This window comes from Miniopterus schreibersii (genome assembly GCF_964146895.1).
Source record: "Miniopterus schreibersii genome assembly, chromosome: 5".
Taxonomy (NCBI): Eukaryota; Metazoa; Chordata; class Mammalia; order Chiroptera; family Miniopteridae; genus Miniopterus; species Miniopterus schreibersii.
The window spans coordinates 37324631-37341834 of record NC_138106.1 but is presented as its reverse complement, the minus strand read 5'-3'; the positions used below and the strand labels follow the sequence as shown (position 1 = coordinate 37341834).

Genomic DNA, 17204 nt, shown 5'->3' with positions numbered 1-17204 from the left:
CCCCAAAGCCTCAGAGTCATTATAGGCAAAAGGCCAACCTTGGCCTTTTAAAAGCCAATTTCTTCTATCATCAATTCACCAAATTCGGTGTTAAACTAACTTCTAAAATGAGCAAGTTGTGAGAATGAGACATCATTTTTTTCTCTCGGTTCTCTTGACTAAGAGTCAAGAGTCCTACTTGCAGATGGTGGGTTATATAGTGTTTTCCATGCTGCTTATTAGGGTGGTAACTCTTTCTAAGGACAACACCAAGGAGACATCACCTTGGAGCAGGAGAAGGTTTAGGGGCTTTCCTGACTCACCTGCAGAAACTATTGACAAGAGTGTATATGTCTGTTTTTCTCTTTCAGAAGTGCCTAACTGCCAGTCCTACATGAGAGGGGGGTATTTCTCCAGCAGCCATGAAGGTAAGTAGCTTTAAAAAAAAAAAGTGTTCCAGGAAGCTTAAAACTGCTTAGCGTCCAGGCTAAGATTTAAGATTATAGGTTAAACCTTCCTTAGCTCATGAATATGAGAGCTAGTTGATCATATTCTTCCATTATTTTGTACACAGGGTTTGAGGCACGCTCCTGAGCCCTGTGAGGGCTGCCATCATTTCCAATAGCAATGACCCTAACTTTTAGGAGTTCAGGGGAAAATATGAAGAAGAAATGAACCAACCTGGTTTCCATATTCCCATACAAAGAGGTTATATAGCTGTATATAACACTATTGGCCTAAACTGGAGCTTAGGAATATGTCATGACTTGAGATGGTTCAGGACTTCTCTTCTGAACATTGAAACAGGGGAGGGTTTTTCTCTTAGGACAGCTTCCCCAGTAATGTGTCTTATTTTCTGTCAACTCTCCATAAATATCTAGAGCAGTGATTCTCCAAACCCATGGCATCAGCTTCACCTGGAACTTCTTAGAAATGAAAATTCTCAGGACCCACTCCAGGCCTACTGAGTAAAAAACTCCCAGCAATCCATGTTTTAACAAGCCAGGTGATCTGATGCACACTCAAGTCTGAGAACTACTATGGAGTAGAGAGTCTGCTCTGGCTACACATTAGAATCGTCTGGGGAGGTTTTAAAACATTCAGTGTCCAGGCTTCACCCAGAGCAATTAAATCAGAAATTCTGGGTGGGGACCCAGGGGTTAGTAGTCTCTAAAGCTCCCCAGGTGATTCTAATGTGCATCCAAAATTGACAACCACTGTTCTCTAGAGTTTTTCAAGGAAGGTTGAAAGAACTGATAAAATAGCACTATGAAGCATTGGCTGGTTTTTGTAAGTGACTGGTTCACAAGAGTGGTTTCAGTGAGTAGTTGCTTCCCACTGACTTGGTTAGAGGGGAGACCAAGTGCTGTTGCACTGGGCACTGGGGATATTCAGAGTGAGTGTCCAGCCCTGGGACGGAGGGGCTATCTATGGACCACTGACTGTGATCGGCACAGCTGTGTGAGGCTCTTTCAAATTCCTAAATGTTTCTACAGAAGCAATTGATGTCTGCAACAGGCAAACTAAGAGGCAGTGGGGGAAGAGGGAGGAAAACATTTAGCATAATTACAACATTTAGAAAGGAGTGTGCTCTTAAAGGAAATATTTTTAGTAAGGCATTGGGCTGCTTACTACACACAATATCTGGCAAGTTTGTGTGTTCTTTTTCCCCACTCTTTCCCATTCCTTTCCCTGCCCCCACACACAGTGAAGAGGTTCGTTTCAAAGAGACCTGCATTCTTAATTGCTCTAAATTACTCTGACATGGTTTATCTCTCCATACACAGGCTTGACCACAGATGCCTGTGAAACAGTTGGTGAACAAGTGTTTCTGATTGGCATCTGTGATTACTAAGATAGCCATCCTGCCTTAGCGTTCACCTGGGACCTTTGCATACTGTTTTGAGTCTCTCATTTCTACTTTGCTCCTCAAACAGGTCCTTCCTTCCTGCCACCTTTATTTGAGTGATTAGATAGTTGTAGCCACAACTGATGTAACTGTTGGCACAAATTCAACTGACTTAAATTTCATTTAAACCAACAGCGTCTTCCAGATGTTTTAGAGAACCACATGTGGTGATAACTAGAAACCACAAAATACATCAAAATGATACTCATGGGCTGGCCTTCATCTGATTAGTTTGAAAACCAAACCTAGAATGAAATCTAGCTTTACATTTTTTTCCCTGTACTGTGACTGTATTATCTTTACCTTAGAGGAAGAAAAGCTCTAAAAATAACATGGCGAGTATAACAGGTGTGTGAACTTTGAAGTAGTATACTTATAATAACTATGATAAGGCCATTCAGACATCACTGGAGTTATCAAAATCCATATAGAAATCAGGAAATATATAGCTTTCTGGTAGCCAAGGCAAAAAGCATGAAGCATGATGAATTACATAATTCTTGTTGATGATATAAAGTTATTAGTTTGTCATGAAAGTCAGTTTTCTAGTACCAAATTGGAAAATAAATTTATCATAGGAGTCACTGAATCCCTTAGTTAAAAGTTACCATTGTATTTGCAATTTTTTTTTAATGGATACTATAGATTCTCTCATTTATTCAAATATTTGTTGGGCACTATGAGGATACTAAGATATTCAGAACATGGTCCTTATCCTCAAGGGATTTAGAATCCATGGGAGAGAATAGAAGATAAAGCTCTCACATTATACAATTAATTTCTTAATAGTACTTACCACAATGTACCATTAACTATCTTAACTTTTTTAACTGCCATTTATTGCACACTTATCTACCAGGAGCTATTCTTGGCACTCTGGTGTAAAGATAAATAGTTCCATGGAACAGAATATATATTATTAACTCATTAAATTCTCACAATCCTATAAGGTAGGAATTATCTTCCCTAGTCTTCAGATAAGGAAACTATAGCACAAAGAAATTAATTAACTTGTTCAGGTCACAGCTAATCTAGGCCCATCAGTCTGGCTCAGGGGCCCACACTCTTTAGTGTTTCATACTACACCATGTCTCATTTTTTTTTCCTTTCTTTCTTGTCTGTCTCCACCAATCGGGATGCGAGCTCCGTGAGAGCAAGCACCGAGTCTATAGTCTCCTCATTCTCCCTCTAGCACAGTTCTTGGCAAAAATATTTATTGAATTAAATAATAAATAAATGACAATAAAATATGTATCCTTTGAGGTAGTTAAGCAAACAGAGACATAGTGCTTGGAGCTGAGGAAACAAAAATGAGTAATACAAACCTCAAAACAATCTCAGTTTTCTTTAAGTTGGGTAGTGTTTTCCCAGTCCCAGGCCTCTTAAAAATGGTGTTGGTCTTTCCAGGAACTTGGCCTGGACTTAGCGTGAAGAAAGAGCATTAGATTGTTTCTTGGAGCCCTTACCAGTGGATTTTTCAAGTTATAGCAAATCCCTCTCAAAATCTAATGGTATTCCTTCCCTGCAGAGTATCTTTTCTGCCTGTCCCTGCTGCATACCCGACACACGTACACCTGTACTACACATCCAGGTGACTGGCCCAGAGAACTGAGCACAGGGAGCATCGTTTTCCAGAAAGGAGCTCCTGGTGCTTTCTCCCAAGCAGTGTGTTGGTAAAGGAGAGTGCCCTGGAGTGCTCACACCCTGAAGCAGGCCAGACCACATGGAAGGATGTGGTCCCCATCAAGCCTGTCTGTTAACTGGCTTTGATTTGAACCGCTGATCTTGTCAGGGTGCCTGGTGACCTGGGGTCAGCATGGAATGCACATTAAAGGTCTGTGGGTTGAGAATGCAGGACCTTCCTTCCTTCTTCTTGACCCCTTTCACTTTTGCCCTAGCTTCCTTTAATTTCCACTCACATGTGTTGTTGGGCCAGTCAGTTCCCCTTTCTGTTTTGTTATCTATACAATGAATAAGTTTTATTGGCAGAAAGCCTCTTCAGATTCCTTCCGCTGTGTCTGACAATAAGAACTCAAACCTGCTTTTAAAGTTATTGCTCATCACAGTCCTCCACAGGCCCAAGTCTTCACTCATTGTGGCAACCCTCTCTCGCCTCCAGGCTCTTTCATAATTGAATGAGGTATACAGGCAGCCTTGACAAGTTGTAGGAAAGGTTGAAAATGGCGAGGCTATGTACAGATCAACCAAATCCATGCAGCTAGGCCAACTGAAATAGATGAGATGTCTCTTCAGATATAAAGGCTTAGTCACAGCAACACTGATCCATGCAGACATCATAGGCAAGATGTGAAGGAACTTACTGGTGACTCAGTGCTTCCTTGCAGTCCTAGATCTCATAGCAGGAATCGCTGCCACTCTGAGGCTCCGGTGATTACATCAGAACACCAATGCCTAAGCCCATTTGAAGCCCCACAAAGTTCAGTCTGGCATCAATATTGCAGTTAATAGGACTTAGGACCTGAAATGGTAGAATCCCATTTTAGTTCTTAAATCCAGAGTTTTAGTAGAGCACAGAAAGCATTTGTTAAGCAACATGGTCTTTCTTTTTAAATCCCCCTTCAGGTTTTTCATATGAAAAAGATCCCCGGTTGTACTTTGATGACACTTGTGTTGTTCCTGAGAGACTGGAAGGTAAGCAGCCCCATCCAGTTTGTTGCTAAGCTGGAGGGTTGGAGATGTCAGAGCACCTCTGCCAGTCCTATTAACATCAGACTGGCATTAACCCTTCTTTGCCCAAATCACCTGGGAAACCTGACTAAAGTATTACATATGTATCTTTGTCCCAAACAGGCAAAGTCAAACAAGAGCCCACCATGTACCGTGAGGGGCCCCCTTACCAGAGGCGAGGTTCCCTTCAGCTGTGGCAGTTCCTGGTTACCCTTCTCGATGACCCAGCCAATGCCCACTTCATTGCCTGGACAGGCCGAGGCATGGAGTTCAAGCTGATAGAACCTGAGGAGGTGAGCACTGGATGCTGGACTCGAATGATGTTTTTATTTGTTGATGGTGATGATGTTTGTTCTTGTTTAGTTCTACATTGAGGATTTTTACTGTGTTAAATATGTTCTTCTCATTCAGATTCTTGCCTGGTCAGTGGGCTTGGTAGTGTCCTTCCTATTAAAAGGACAGTTTACAATTCATGGACAGGCAGAGTTCTCCACTGTAAAATACATAAAAAGGTATTAGTAACACTTTTGCAAAGTCTGGGGAGTGAGGCCATAAAGACATCTAAATAGGGTCTGTTTTTCCTCTTAGAAAGTCATTTCCAAGTGTAGTTTCAGTGATAAACTTGTTTTGGTGTCAGCCCTCATATGTCATAGCCTGTATGTGAGCCTACAGAACATTTGTATGACACTTTGGTAATATAGTACAGGATGCAGCTACCTCACTACATATTTCAAATGACTCTAACCTAAAGAAATGAAATTATCAGAGACAGGTCAATTTTATGAGCTTAGATTTTGTTTTAAGTATATTATGTGACATCACAATAGCTGAGAGGTGACACAAACCTTCATTATTTTGTTAATAGAAAAAGAAACATTGATAACATTGTTACTGTCTGTTTGCCCAGAACTATTGACAAAAATGCCTGTGGACAGAACCAGTACCACTCAGTGGGGAAGACACATCATAGAAGCCCTTTCCTGAATATCACATAACAAAGTAAATCAAATTAGACTCTCAGTTTGGCATATTCCAAAGGGGATGATTTTTAATTTCTATTTGACTAAAAGTCTAGAGAGATTATAAATGTAAAAGAAATAACAGCCCTGAAAATCTGACATATGCTTCTTTTAGTAGCATGTACTTAGGCATTATATATTAAACCAGCAGAGAAAAAGGTATCTTTGGTTACATATCATTGAAATGGGAACAATGTCCTTAGAAGACATTTGAGCAAGAACTGGTTTTAAATGTGGTTCTATTAATTCCAGGGCTCACGCAAGCATACTAAGGAGATAAGCTGGCATGAGGGTTAACAGCAGGAGAAAACTACCTGGCACTTGGTTTGGAAGAAGAAAATGGTCCAAAAGTTAAGAGAAAGATAAACAATGTCATTAAAGAAATTTCTATTGTAAATATAAGAAAATGGTGGAATTGAGAAATAACAACAGGAAATATTTAACTTGGAGTAATGGACAGTTATTAATTTCTTGGGGAAAATGACTTGGAGATCACTCCAAGTACATCATTCGCAAATGGCATTATTCAGTTTGTAAGATAGTTGAGCATCGACCCATGATCCAGGAGATCGCGCTGTTCCATTCCCAGTCAGGGCACATGCTCAGGTTGCGGGCTCGGTCCCCAGCAGGGGACGTGCAGGAGGCAGCCGATCAATGAGCATTTCTCATCATTGATGTTTCTATCTCTTTCTCTCCCTCACCCTCCATCTCTGAAATCAATTAAAAAAAACAACCTTAAAAATAAATAAATAAAATAAAAAGCATGAGTTGTAAATGAGAGAGAGAGAGAGAAGGAAAACATGGATTGCAGGCAGTTATAAAAGGAGATATACGTGTGGTGTTCCTTGTCTTGTATCATTCACAAAGATGGAAATGTGTCAACATCCCGTGTTGTAAACAGTTTCTGTTAAGACTCATTCCACCTTCAAAGCCAGAGTTCCATACTGTTGTGTTTTTCTGAGGGTTTCTCTTTGGCTAAGTCACGTAGAAATGGAGCCATGTTTTCGGCTTCCTGCATACTGGAGAGCCATCGGCCCACTTTCTGTTCCTCATAACGCGGCCTGGTTTATGTGAGGCTGGAGAAAAGCATGTCGCCTAGACTCACCGAGGCTTTGTGACAGTAAATCTATCATGCGGGCAGCCCTTATTGATTTATCCTGTTTCACAAACAGGAGCTTTTATTACTTTATTGCCACTGCCTCGGGCCCAAGCACAGGCTGTACAGCTGCAGGTAAACCTGGTTATGACCCTTTGTAAAGCTGTTATTGAATCTTCTGCTCTCCTACCAGTGGTAAAGAAAATGATGAACAGATGGCAAAGGGCCCCTGCTTTCTTACTTAATAAAAAAACTAATATTAATCCAGAATGCTCATAAATGCCAAGCGTCCAAGTCACGTGAGAGGCCTGTGACGGCCTTGCGCCTCCCTCACTGATTGGACAGCTTCACTTCGTCAGGAAGCACTTCTTTCCACCCCACCTTGAACTGCCCAGCATCCCATGAACCCTGAATGTCCCATTCTCTTTACCCAGGACAGTTCTGCTCCATCCGTGCACTTTAGCCTCGGGACAGGCAGCATTTGTTGTGTGTTTTCCCCACTCTGCTCCTCTCGAGCCCTTCTCTTGGTAATGTCAGGAAGATACCAACTCCCCGAAAAAGCTGTAAGAAGTCGTCATGGGGAGAGCTTGAAGGGTGAAGTGGAGGAGGAAGCTGTTTGGGACGTAATTGTAGGCAGCTGTGTGGCTGAGTAGTGCACTCTGGGTAATTATCCGTAATATCCATTACACTGTGCATGGAAATTGTGGTTTTAGAACTGCGTTTTGGCAGGCCCCCTAATCAAATGTCTTTTGATAGTCATCCAGCTTAGCACCCTCTCAATTATGACTGACTCGGCTTTAATCTGGAGCCATTTTAACTGTGAATCTGCATTAATGAATATTTTGGGGGGTAGGGTTGTTTGTTGAACATGTGGCAGATAACTGATGCCATGGGGAGGTGTAAAAGGATGGGCTGCAGAGAGCCGCTCCCTGTGCTGTGGCTGCTCTCTCTTGAAAAGGGAGGAAAAGATATGTGGATTTTTTTTTTTTTTAACTCCTTCGGCCTCCATCCTCAAGATGCCTGCTATCAAAGTAATGGTTGGGAAAGATGAAAGGCAGAAAGAGCTGGTAACAAACCATTCCCTGCTCCCCTCACCCCAGAAATGAGGCAGCCCTAGTTTCCAGCTGCTCTGCAGTTGTGCCGCATTATGCGTTGCTGTAGAAGGAGCCTAGTGAGGGCTACTGAATCACAGGGCCCTGGCCCAGAAGGATGAGTCAGTAACTATGGCTACCACAGATGCTTTGAAGTCTGTGCATATACAAAACCTCTCTTCAGTAAGCTATTGCATAAGCAAGTGACTGCAAAGAGAGGTTGTGGCAGAAGTAGAGGAATATTCAAGAATGTTTTCCACCACTAAATATACTAAAATGATGAGGCTGGGCTTCTTTTAAGGGTCCCTGCGTCACTTGTGGCTGACGGTAGTTTAAGTACGGTTTCACAGTGTCATTTGTTTTGAACCACGGTAGAAGGACATATATTAGTTTAGCAGGTTTCCCTTTATACTACTATTTCCAGATGTAATTTTTGGTTAATGTTGCCCCTTCGGCTATTTCAAATTTAGAGATGAATGGGTGCATTATAGAAAAAGGAGGCAAGCCAGGGACGTGGTGTGTGCCATAGGGGCATGAAGTAAACAAATGGAAATTTAACTTTCACACGGTTTCTTGCAAGGCAGAGTGGAATCATGGCTATTAAATTATTCTAATGTAATTAGGACAGATGCGTTCCTCTTTACTTATCAGATCATTTCTGGTATTTATTAAAGGTCATTTTAGAATCCTGAATTTAGATGTTGTTCTCATTCTGCCCAAATACTTTTAAGAAAAATGCTGTTTTATGATCTATTTTTCCACTTGCAGTCTCCCTAGTTCCCATTCCATATTTAACATTTGGTTTTTTAAATATCAAAGGAATACAGGTTTTGTGTGTTTTTTAAAGTTTCCAAAACTGACTTAAAATGTTCAAAATATTACCCCTAGTTTGCATACATTTAAAGACCTCTGAGAAAACTCACATTTCCAGGGTTGTTCTTTTCCTACCTGACAGTCATCTTTATGGATAGGATTTGGGCTGTTGAGATACTTGAGAATAGAAATTGCTTGGATGTCCTGAGAACTGGGTAAACTCTACAAGGAAGTTTTCTAGCTATGAGGCTTCTTGGCCCAAAGCTCCAATTACTCCTCCCCATCACTGCACCTCAGGTGGACTGGGTGGGTATAATGCACTTCAGAACTGCTTGGAAAACCCTGTTAATTTTTCATTAAGTGGATAATGGTGCTACATGTTTTAATGTCCATTCTGCAAGTCTGCTGGGAGCAGGGGATTGGATGGCAGCAGGCTAAAATGATCTGATTCCTCCTTATTCCATGAGCTGCAATAAGTAAACATCTCCCAGCCCCTCTGCAATCTTATTAGAATTGAACTTTTGCTCTGCTGGCCCATTAGCAACTCACTAGTGTGTTTCTAATGTTTCAGGAATGACCATTCTAATTATTCCTTATTGACTGCTACAGAAACCATAGCACTTAATGGCAACATGTTAATGGTCTATGGGTATTGGTCAATAATTCATATGTGGAGAAACAGTAGAGAGCCTGCTTCCTCTGGGACATTAGCCAAGCCCTCTGTAATCTTACAGTACTAGGATTCTTCCACCTCTAGGTCTCACCTCTTAACAGTTGTTACCAAATCATCACCTTCGTTGGATGTTTAGTCTTGAGGGAATGAAATGCATTTCCTTCCAGATCGGGGAAGTGGAGCATTGACCAGAGCAGTCCGGTTAAAGAACTGGCTCTCCTGGGTTCGGGAGAAAACCACTAGGCCAGGGAATGAGTTTCCATTGCTTTCCTTCTCTTCAGGTTGCTCGGCGTTGGGGCATTCAGAAGAACCGGCCAGCCATGAACTACGACAAGCTCAGCCGTTCTCTACGCTATTACTATGAGAAGGGCATCATGCAGAAGGTGAGCAGTTATGAGAGACACTTAGCCCACTCTGACCACATTCAAAGAGAATGTCAAGGGCTTCTGTAATAAGACTGTTTATAATGGCTGACTGGAGAAAATGTCAGTCTCATAAGTGATTCTGTGGAGATACAAAGAGTACCTTTAATGCTCTTGGATGTACGTGAAAACCAGAGGTTGTGTGTGAAATATACCATAGGAAACTTAGGCTCCTCTGCTTTACTTAAATTGCCTCTAATTACAAAAATGCCCAGACACTTAGGCCAACTATTGTATCCGTAAAGGGGAATGTGGAAATCGATTTGAAGGTCTCCACTCCCACAAGAGTTTCATTGAAGGCTTTAGTGGTTAAAACATCTAGACCTCCAATATGTTGGTTTAATACTCTCAGAGTGTTAGAGAAGTAAGAAAATCTTATTTCTTTTCGATCCTATAGAAACTGGAACTCAGGTTAACCCAAGATTTGTAAAATGACAACAGAATCACCTGGTAGAAGTTGTAGAATAAAGGATGAAGTGTATTCTGAGGAAGACAGAACAAAGTCTTTATTGGGATGGGTGGCGATGGACCACAGTCTTAAAGTCCTGTGGATAGGCAAAGGATGGGGATAGCACATCTTTGATTGGTCTTTCTTACTCACTTGATTTTTACACTGTCCCCAGCTTCTAGCACTCACACATTTAGACAGTCTACGTGTAATAGCTGCCAAGGTGCACTTGGCAGAAGCATATGCTTATTGCTGCTGAGAACTTGTCTATTCTAAAGCCAGGTTGATCTTTCTCGTAGTCAGGTGGTAATGTCACCCCATATTCCTGTTACCACATTAAAAAATATTAAGCAGCTTTTCATGGATGGTCTTCTGGACAAAATCCAGACTTTTAAGTGCTTTATGTAGGCTCTAAGACTGTTTCCAGTCTAGTTCCCATTTCTTCATTCATACTTGACCACTTTCACTAGCATAGCTATCTTTCTCTTAATTAGTGTAGTACTTATTTACCAAAGAATATCTATCACATTCATATGTTACCAAGCATACTATAAAGTGAAAGAACACCTATTTCACTACCATCCTACTTAAAAACTAGAACATTTCTAATGTCTTCACTATCTGGCCAGCTTCTACTTGTTTTGTCTTGGAAATCACCTTTTCACTCCAAGAATCTGAGGTCCTCAGGCTGAGTTACATTGCCCCCCTTTCTGTTTCTATTCACACCTGCACTTACCTCTGTCACTGCCCTTCTCTCTATATTATAAATTCCTCCATTACTTATCAGGTGTCTTCCACAGGAGTGTAGGTGCCTTTGGGCAGAATTGGAGGGGGTTAACGTCAGTGCTTGGCACAGAGTTAATAGATACTATAGGATGAGAGGTAGGTCACCTCTACCCTACCTCAGTTTTTCAAAGGTACAATTTAGTGGTTTTTAATATATTCACAGAGTTGTACAGCCATCCCCCCAATCAATTTTAGAACATTTTATCACCCCAAAAAGAAATCCCAAGTCCACTAGCAGTCACTTCCCATTTTCCCTCAACCCTCACACACGCACACATGCACACACACACTCCCCTTTTAGTGTTAATATCATTAGATAGAACCCCAAATTCAGAAAGGAGAGCCATTATTCCTTTACTTTCTCAACTCTAGCTCCAATCTGAGGGAATGTAACCAAGACACTAAAACTTGAACTAATAGCAATGAGTTGTCCCTATGACTAGTTCCTAGATTTTCTAAGGAAATAGGAGAGAACTTTATTTCTAAAACTAAAACAAGCAGAGTATAGGGAGGGACTGGAATAAGGCTTGGGTGGGTTCAAATCCTAACATTCTCATCTATTAGCTTTATGCTTTGAGGGAAGTCACTTCACCTCCCAAAGCCTCTATTTCCATTACAAATGTAGATATTTCCTGCTCTAATCTCACGGTAATATATGTGAAAATATTCCAGAAAAAAATAATGTGCTATCCAATGTAAGGGATTATTGTTATATTTATTATATGACCTGTGAGTAAACAAGAAGTAATAGGTGAATGGCAGCATGTCAATGTGGGAGGGACTTAGAAAAGCTGTAATCCCACACCCTCAGTTTTTGAAAGGGAAAACTGAGGTTAAAGACTTGTTAATGACTGAACTAAGACTAGAAGCCATCCACTTATGGCTTCTGATCTAGTATTATTTCCACTATGCCTTTCTGCCTCACTCTTCCACGTATGTGAACTGATTCTTGAGGTAGAGAACCAGAGGTTGAATGTAAAACTGTGGCTTAGAAAAAGTAAATAGGGAGGTTCATTGTATGTGGCTGCCACCCTTAGACTTACTTGGTGAAGATGCTAATCATTCAGTGTCACATACACAGCCCTGATTTCTAGTGTTTGAGTTCTAAGGAACAGTGGTGCAGACACCCATCTTCTGGTGACTAGACGTAGAAGTGTCACCACAAAACAAGCTTTAAGACGTATTAGCACAATTATACCATTACCTCCACATCCTGCCACTGTAACAACAGGCTTCTTAAACCCGAGATTTGGAAGGAAAGCCATATTTCTACAATCAGAAAGATTTTAGAATAACAACAGAATGACTAAATGGCAGGATTAAACTCAACACTTTGAATTTTTGAGTCTAAAATGTTTATCAGTAATTTTAGCCACTTTCCCTTGACCTTCTGCATTACCTGAGTGAAGCTGATGATCAGGTTTGATTTTCAGTGGTATGTGATACTAAACAGCTGGCAGAAAATGGATTCCCAGTAACCTAGATCACTCAACAGCTACATTATGAGGCCTTTGGGTTATCAAGACTTTTTGGTGCTAATAGTATTATGATGCATAAAATCCATGTAAGGTAGTTATCAGTCCCTCAGTGTAACAAAACCATGGAATGAGTAATTTAAAACTGCAGGTAAGCCAAGAAGTAATTCTATTTTGCTTTGGAACAAACTTAAAATTTCTACATAGGCTGTCTGATCAAATTCCTAGCCCTTCAAAATAACAGTGCTTACAGCAGAGACTGTGAACTTTGGAGATGACTGAAGTCATGGCCTGGCTTCAGCATTATACCTTTCAATCCTTATACCTTCTCGTAACACCAAGCACCAGCCTCAGATAGCCATTCTTTCTAAGTTGTGACTGTAAGACAGTGAGGATTTTCTTCTAAAAGAGCCTATCTAGTATGACTTTGAAATTCAAATGTCTCAACTGCTGAGCTGTGGTGTCAACACAACACTTGGCAGGTAGCAGGTGCCCAAGATTTTTCAAAACTGAGTGATTTGGATAATCAATTACTAATGAGCCTCCTTTCATCCCTGGCTTCCTGAGAGCTTGGTGACTTACAAATATCTCATTATTTTTCCCCTGGTCCCCACCATGCCCTGTTCCAGCTGGACCTTATTAGGTGTGTTTTCTCTCTCAGGTGGCTGGGGAACGATACGTCTACAAGTTTGTCTGTGACCCAGATGCCCTTTTCTCCATGGCCTTTCCTGACAACCAGCGTCCGTTCCTAAAAGCAGAGTCCGAGTGCCACCTCAACGAGGAGGACACGCTGCCACTGACCCATTTTGAAGACAACCCTGCTTACCTCTTGGACGTGGATCGCTGTGGCAGCCTCCCCTATGCTGAAGGCTTTGCTTACTAAGTTTCTGAGCGGCTGAGCAGCCAAACCCTAGAGCTAGCAGTTCCCATTCAGGCAAATGAGGGCAGTGGTTTTGTTTGTGTTTTTGGCTGTTCCTAAAGCTTGCCCTTTGAGTATTATCTGGAGAACCCAAGCTGTCTCTGGATTGGCACCCTTAAAGACAGACACCTTGGCTAGGGAGTGGGAACAGGGAGGGGCAGAAAAATGACCAAAAGGCTGGTGCCTCAGCCCTGAACCTGACAAGGTTTCTGGGAAGAGATTGCAATGGGTCCTTCTTCCCATGGACAATATATGCAAAGCAATACCTTGTTCAGGTTAGTACCCATAGACCGGGAGAGAGTGTGACAATCTGCATTGATTACGGACTACTAAATGCCTTTACATAGAAGGGCTCTGATTTGCACAATTTATTGAAAAAGAAATCACAAACCCGTTGGACAGTAGGTAGGCTAAGTTGGGGAGGCTCAAACCATGAAGGGTTAAAAATATATCTTAAAATTCAGAAAGTTCCTCTAGCTCAATCTGAAATGTTTCCCCTTGGTCTAGAAAGAAGGGGAAAAGTCAGAACAGCTGTTAGCCACCCCACGGTTCTCAAATAATAAACCATTACTACTCCTGGGAACCTTCTGGCCATGTGGTCACCAAGTAGAACAAGCCCCCTTTTCTCTTCCCAGTCACATGGCTGTGTGTGGATGGCTTTAATTTTAGGAGAAGGGTGATTAACACTTTGACAGTATTTTGTTTTGCTTTGATTCGGGGGATTGTTTTGTTTTGGTGGTTGTTTTGGAAAAACAGTTTATAAACTGATTTTTGTAGTTTTGGTATTTAAAGCAAAAAAAAACACCACACCTTTTGGTAACTGCACTGCGTCCCGTAGATGGGGCAGTGCCGACTTATGAAGACGCTGCAGCTTGAAAGGGGCTTTGTGGGGGCTTCCCCTTCGCCATGTGCAAGCCCACTTTATCGCCCGCTTTGTGCTTTCTGCACCAGACAGCCTGATGGAACACTTGCACCTGAGTTGTACATTTTCGAGGTGTGCAGGGCAGCCTGGACACACCACTTAGATTCTCTGTATAGTTCCCCATGATCTCTTAACATGCCCTCTCTGGAAAGCAAATGTACATAATACACGTCATGTCCATTTGAAACCTGGTCACCTGGTGGGAACCCTGCGGACTTGTCCCTGGGTATGACTGATGACAGTTTCCGTTTCACCAGTTTGTTTTGTTTTCCTTTTTCTTTCATTCTTGGACTTTAAACCCTGCATATGATTCAATAGGGTTTGAGACTTATATGTGACACTGACAGGTAAAACAGTGCTAGCATTTTAGTTTCCTGCCACCTTAAAAAAAGAAAAAAGAAAAAAAAAGCTTATCTGATTGCTGTATTATATTGAAAACGTTTTAAACAACTCAGCTAAAGCTATGTGAGAGTTGAGCTCAAAGTAAGGAGAAGTTCATTAGGAAGTGGTAGTACCTCGCTGCCTGCCTACTCTGTTAACAGCATTCTGTGCTCCCTGTGACACATAACATCAAGAGCAACTGTGCTGCTCGTCACATGTGAAGGACAGAGCTGGCTCGGCAAGGGTAAGACATGTGCTTTGAATTGTTTTCCTATTGATGGAGCACTCGCTCCATAGTCTCAAATGGTCCCCCTTATGACCAGCAGCACATTTGAAGACGGTCACTGGGATAAGGGGTGTATTTTATAGCTATGGAAATATAAGGTTTTCCTCTGCTGGAAGCTAATTAGCCCACAAAGGTGTTGAATCTATAGCTTGGGCCTTAATTAGCGTTGTACTCTAATCAAAGGACTCTTTTCAAACCATATTTATAGCTTTCTAACCTACACATAGTCTATACATAGATGCATATTTTATCCCCGGCTGGCTAGAGATTTATTTGTTGTAAATGCTGTATAGAATTTGTTTTTCCTTTCTTTACTTATCCTGGTTTGGGTTTTTGGGTTTGTTTGGGGGTTTTTTAATGGATTTATGCTATCTTAGTAAGAATGAAAATAATCCTCGTAGCCTGAGCTTCCCCTCCTTGCTGTAACTACATGGCCTGTGCTGTCGTGGGACGTAGGTTGGAGGCATCACCGTTGCATTCCCATCGGACTCATGCACCTCCCGGATGGTTTTATTTTTTTGTTTGTTTTGTTTTGCTTCTTTTCCAGAGTGTGGAAAGTCTACAGTGCAGAAAGGCTTTAACCTGCCAGTTGATTTGAAATACTTTCCCCTGCGCAGGGCCGTATGCATCCTGCCAAGCTGCGTTATATTCTGTACTGTGTACAATAAAGAAGTTTGCTTTCAGTTTACCAAGTGCCTGAAACCCGCCTCTTTCTTGCCCTCAGTGTCTGATTTTAAAGCAAGCAGAAGCCACCTGACTTTCCCTCTCTTTTTCTCTTTCTCTCCCCATTCCTCTCTCACTGTCTCTCAGCTGTCAAGCCTTACCCAGGACTGTGAAAGTGAGAGTAGTTTAGCAAACTGTTACCTAGAAGTAGCGAGCACAGCTGCTCTTTGACCTCACCTCTTAAACTCTGGCTGAAAATTTGATCCAAAGGAGTGTAGGTGGAGAGGTCCTCTTCCCAACCAGTGGTGAGCTGAGACCACCCCATCCCCTTGAACCCACCTGTTCACCATCACTTGTGTTTTTTAAAGCATAGTTCACATTTGGGCTCTGGGTTGTGTGAAAAGATTACTGACTAGCTAGGCCTTGGAGTTCCAGAATGATTCTAGCTCATCCTCTTGTACTTTGAAAATCAGTTAAGAACTTGAGAAGACCATTTATTTCCTAATTTTCCCCCAATAAGTTTTTGGGTTTTTTTAAATATATCTTTATTGATTTCAGAGAGAAAGGGAGGGAGAGAGAGATAGAAACATCAATGATGAGAGAGTCATTGATCTGCTGCAGCCCGCAACCCCGGCATGTGCCCTGACCGGGAATCGAACCCCGTTCGCCTGGATCCTAGGTCGACGCTCAACTGCTGAGCCACGCCTGACTGGGCTCCCCCAATAAGTTTTGATCTTAAGTAAAAATGTTACTAATAGTTGGTCCCTTGAGAACAACAGCAGCAAAAACTTAGGAAGGTCTTGCCTGTTTTGTTTTTTCTAACCATGCAGCAGTAAAAAATATCTTCCAAATTTGTCTCTTTCTCATGGGTTCACTTGGGAAAGTCTGGAAGAAAATAAAGTCTGCAGGGTTGTGTGCAGTATTATGCCTGTTAGCATCTTATTTCACCCTTTTTCTGCACCTTACCTTGGGCTTTTCAGGACTCCTATTACAGTAAAGAAATAAGCAGAGCCTTTTTTCAGGCCTGTAACAGAAGGCTTTCTGTAAGTTTATCTACTATCTCTCTTTGACCATTTTACAAGCCCTTAAGTGTAAAAACATCCGAGACTGAATCAGTGCACAGCCGCTTGAATGGGAGCTTGTGAGGAATGAGTGTCTGCCACATAAACCCATTAGCCTGAACAGATTAAGATGCTCCGGGAGAAGGCAGGGGAGCCCAGGACAAAGCAGCTGTGCTCTCAGCTTCACCGTGATAAGGCTTTGACAATCAGCGCCCCATTATTCACGGGCTCATTATCCAGCCTGGGCCCAGACCCAGATCGTTAACCTAGCTCGGGAGGTCACCAAACACTGGGCCGCCCTTCTAGTGCTGGGTGCTAGGACAAGGAAGCCCAGAAACTGAAGTTTACTCTTCATCGAGGTCCCTTGTCACCAGCCACGCCAAGGAAACAATGCTTATTCAGTTGTCCAATGACAAAGAGGTAGTGTGAAGGCAAAAGAATGTGCTTTTGAGAGCCAGACTATGTGCAGAATCTAAATTCTAATGCAGCTGGGACAAATGTAAATGAATGTGGAAGAAAAACACTCGTATTTCCAGTCAGTTGGAAACCTCGGACAGACAGTTGCCCAGTGGT

The 17204-nt window shown here is 41.9% G+C and overlaps 1 protein-coding gene across 1 annotated transcript in view; it reads left to right on the top strand.

Moving 5' to 3' along the window:
* ETV5 (ETS variant transcription factor 5) overlaps nucleotides 1–15595 on the top strand; it is a 56776-nt gene extending 41181 nt beyond the window's left edge. The window contains exons 9-13 of the mRNA XM_081139033.1: nucleotides 351–407; nucleotides 4472–4540; nucleotides 4700–4869; nucleotides 9550–9651; nucleotides 13061–15595. Of these exons, the coding sequence (XP_080995159.1) occupies nucleotides 351–407; nucleotides 4472–4540; nucleotides 4700–4869; nucleotides 9550–9651; nucleotides 13061–13282 (620 nt within the window). The 3' untranslated portion in view covers nucleotides 13283–15595. The remainder of the gene's footprint in view (nucleotides 1–350; nucleotides 408–4471; nucleotides 4541–4699; nucleotides 4870–9549; nucleotides 9652–13060) is intronic.
* The last annotated feature ends 1609 nt before the right edge of the window (nucleotides 15596–17204 follow it).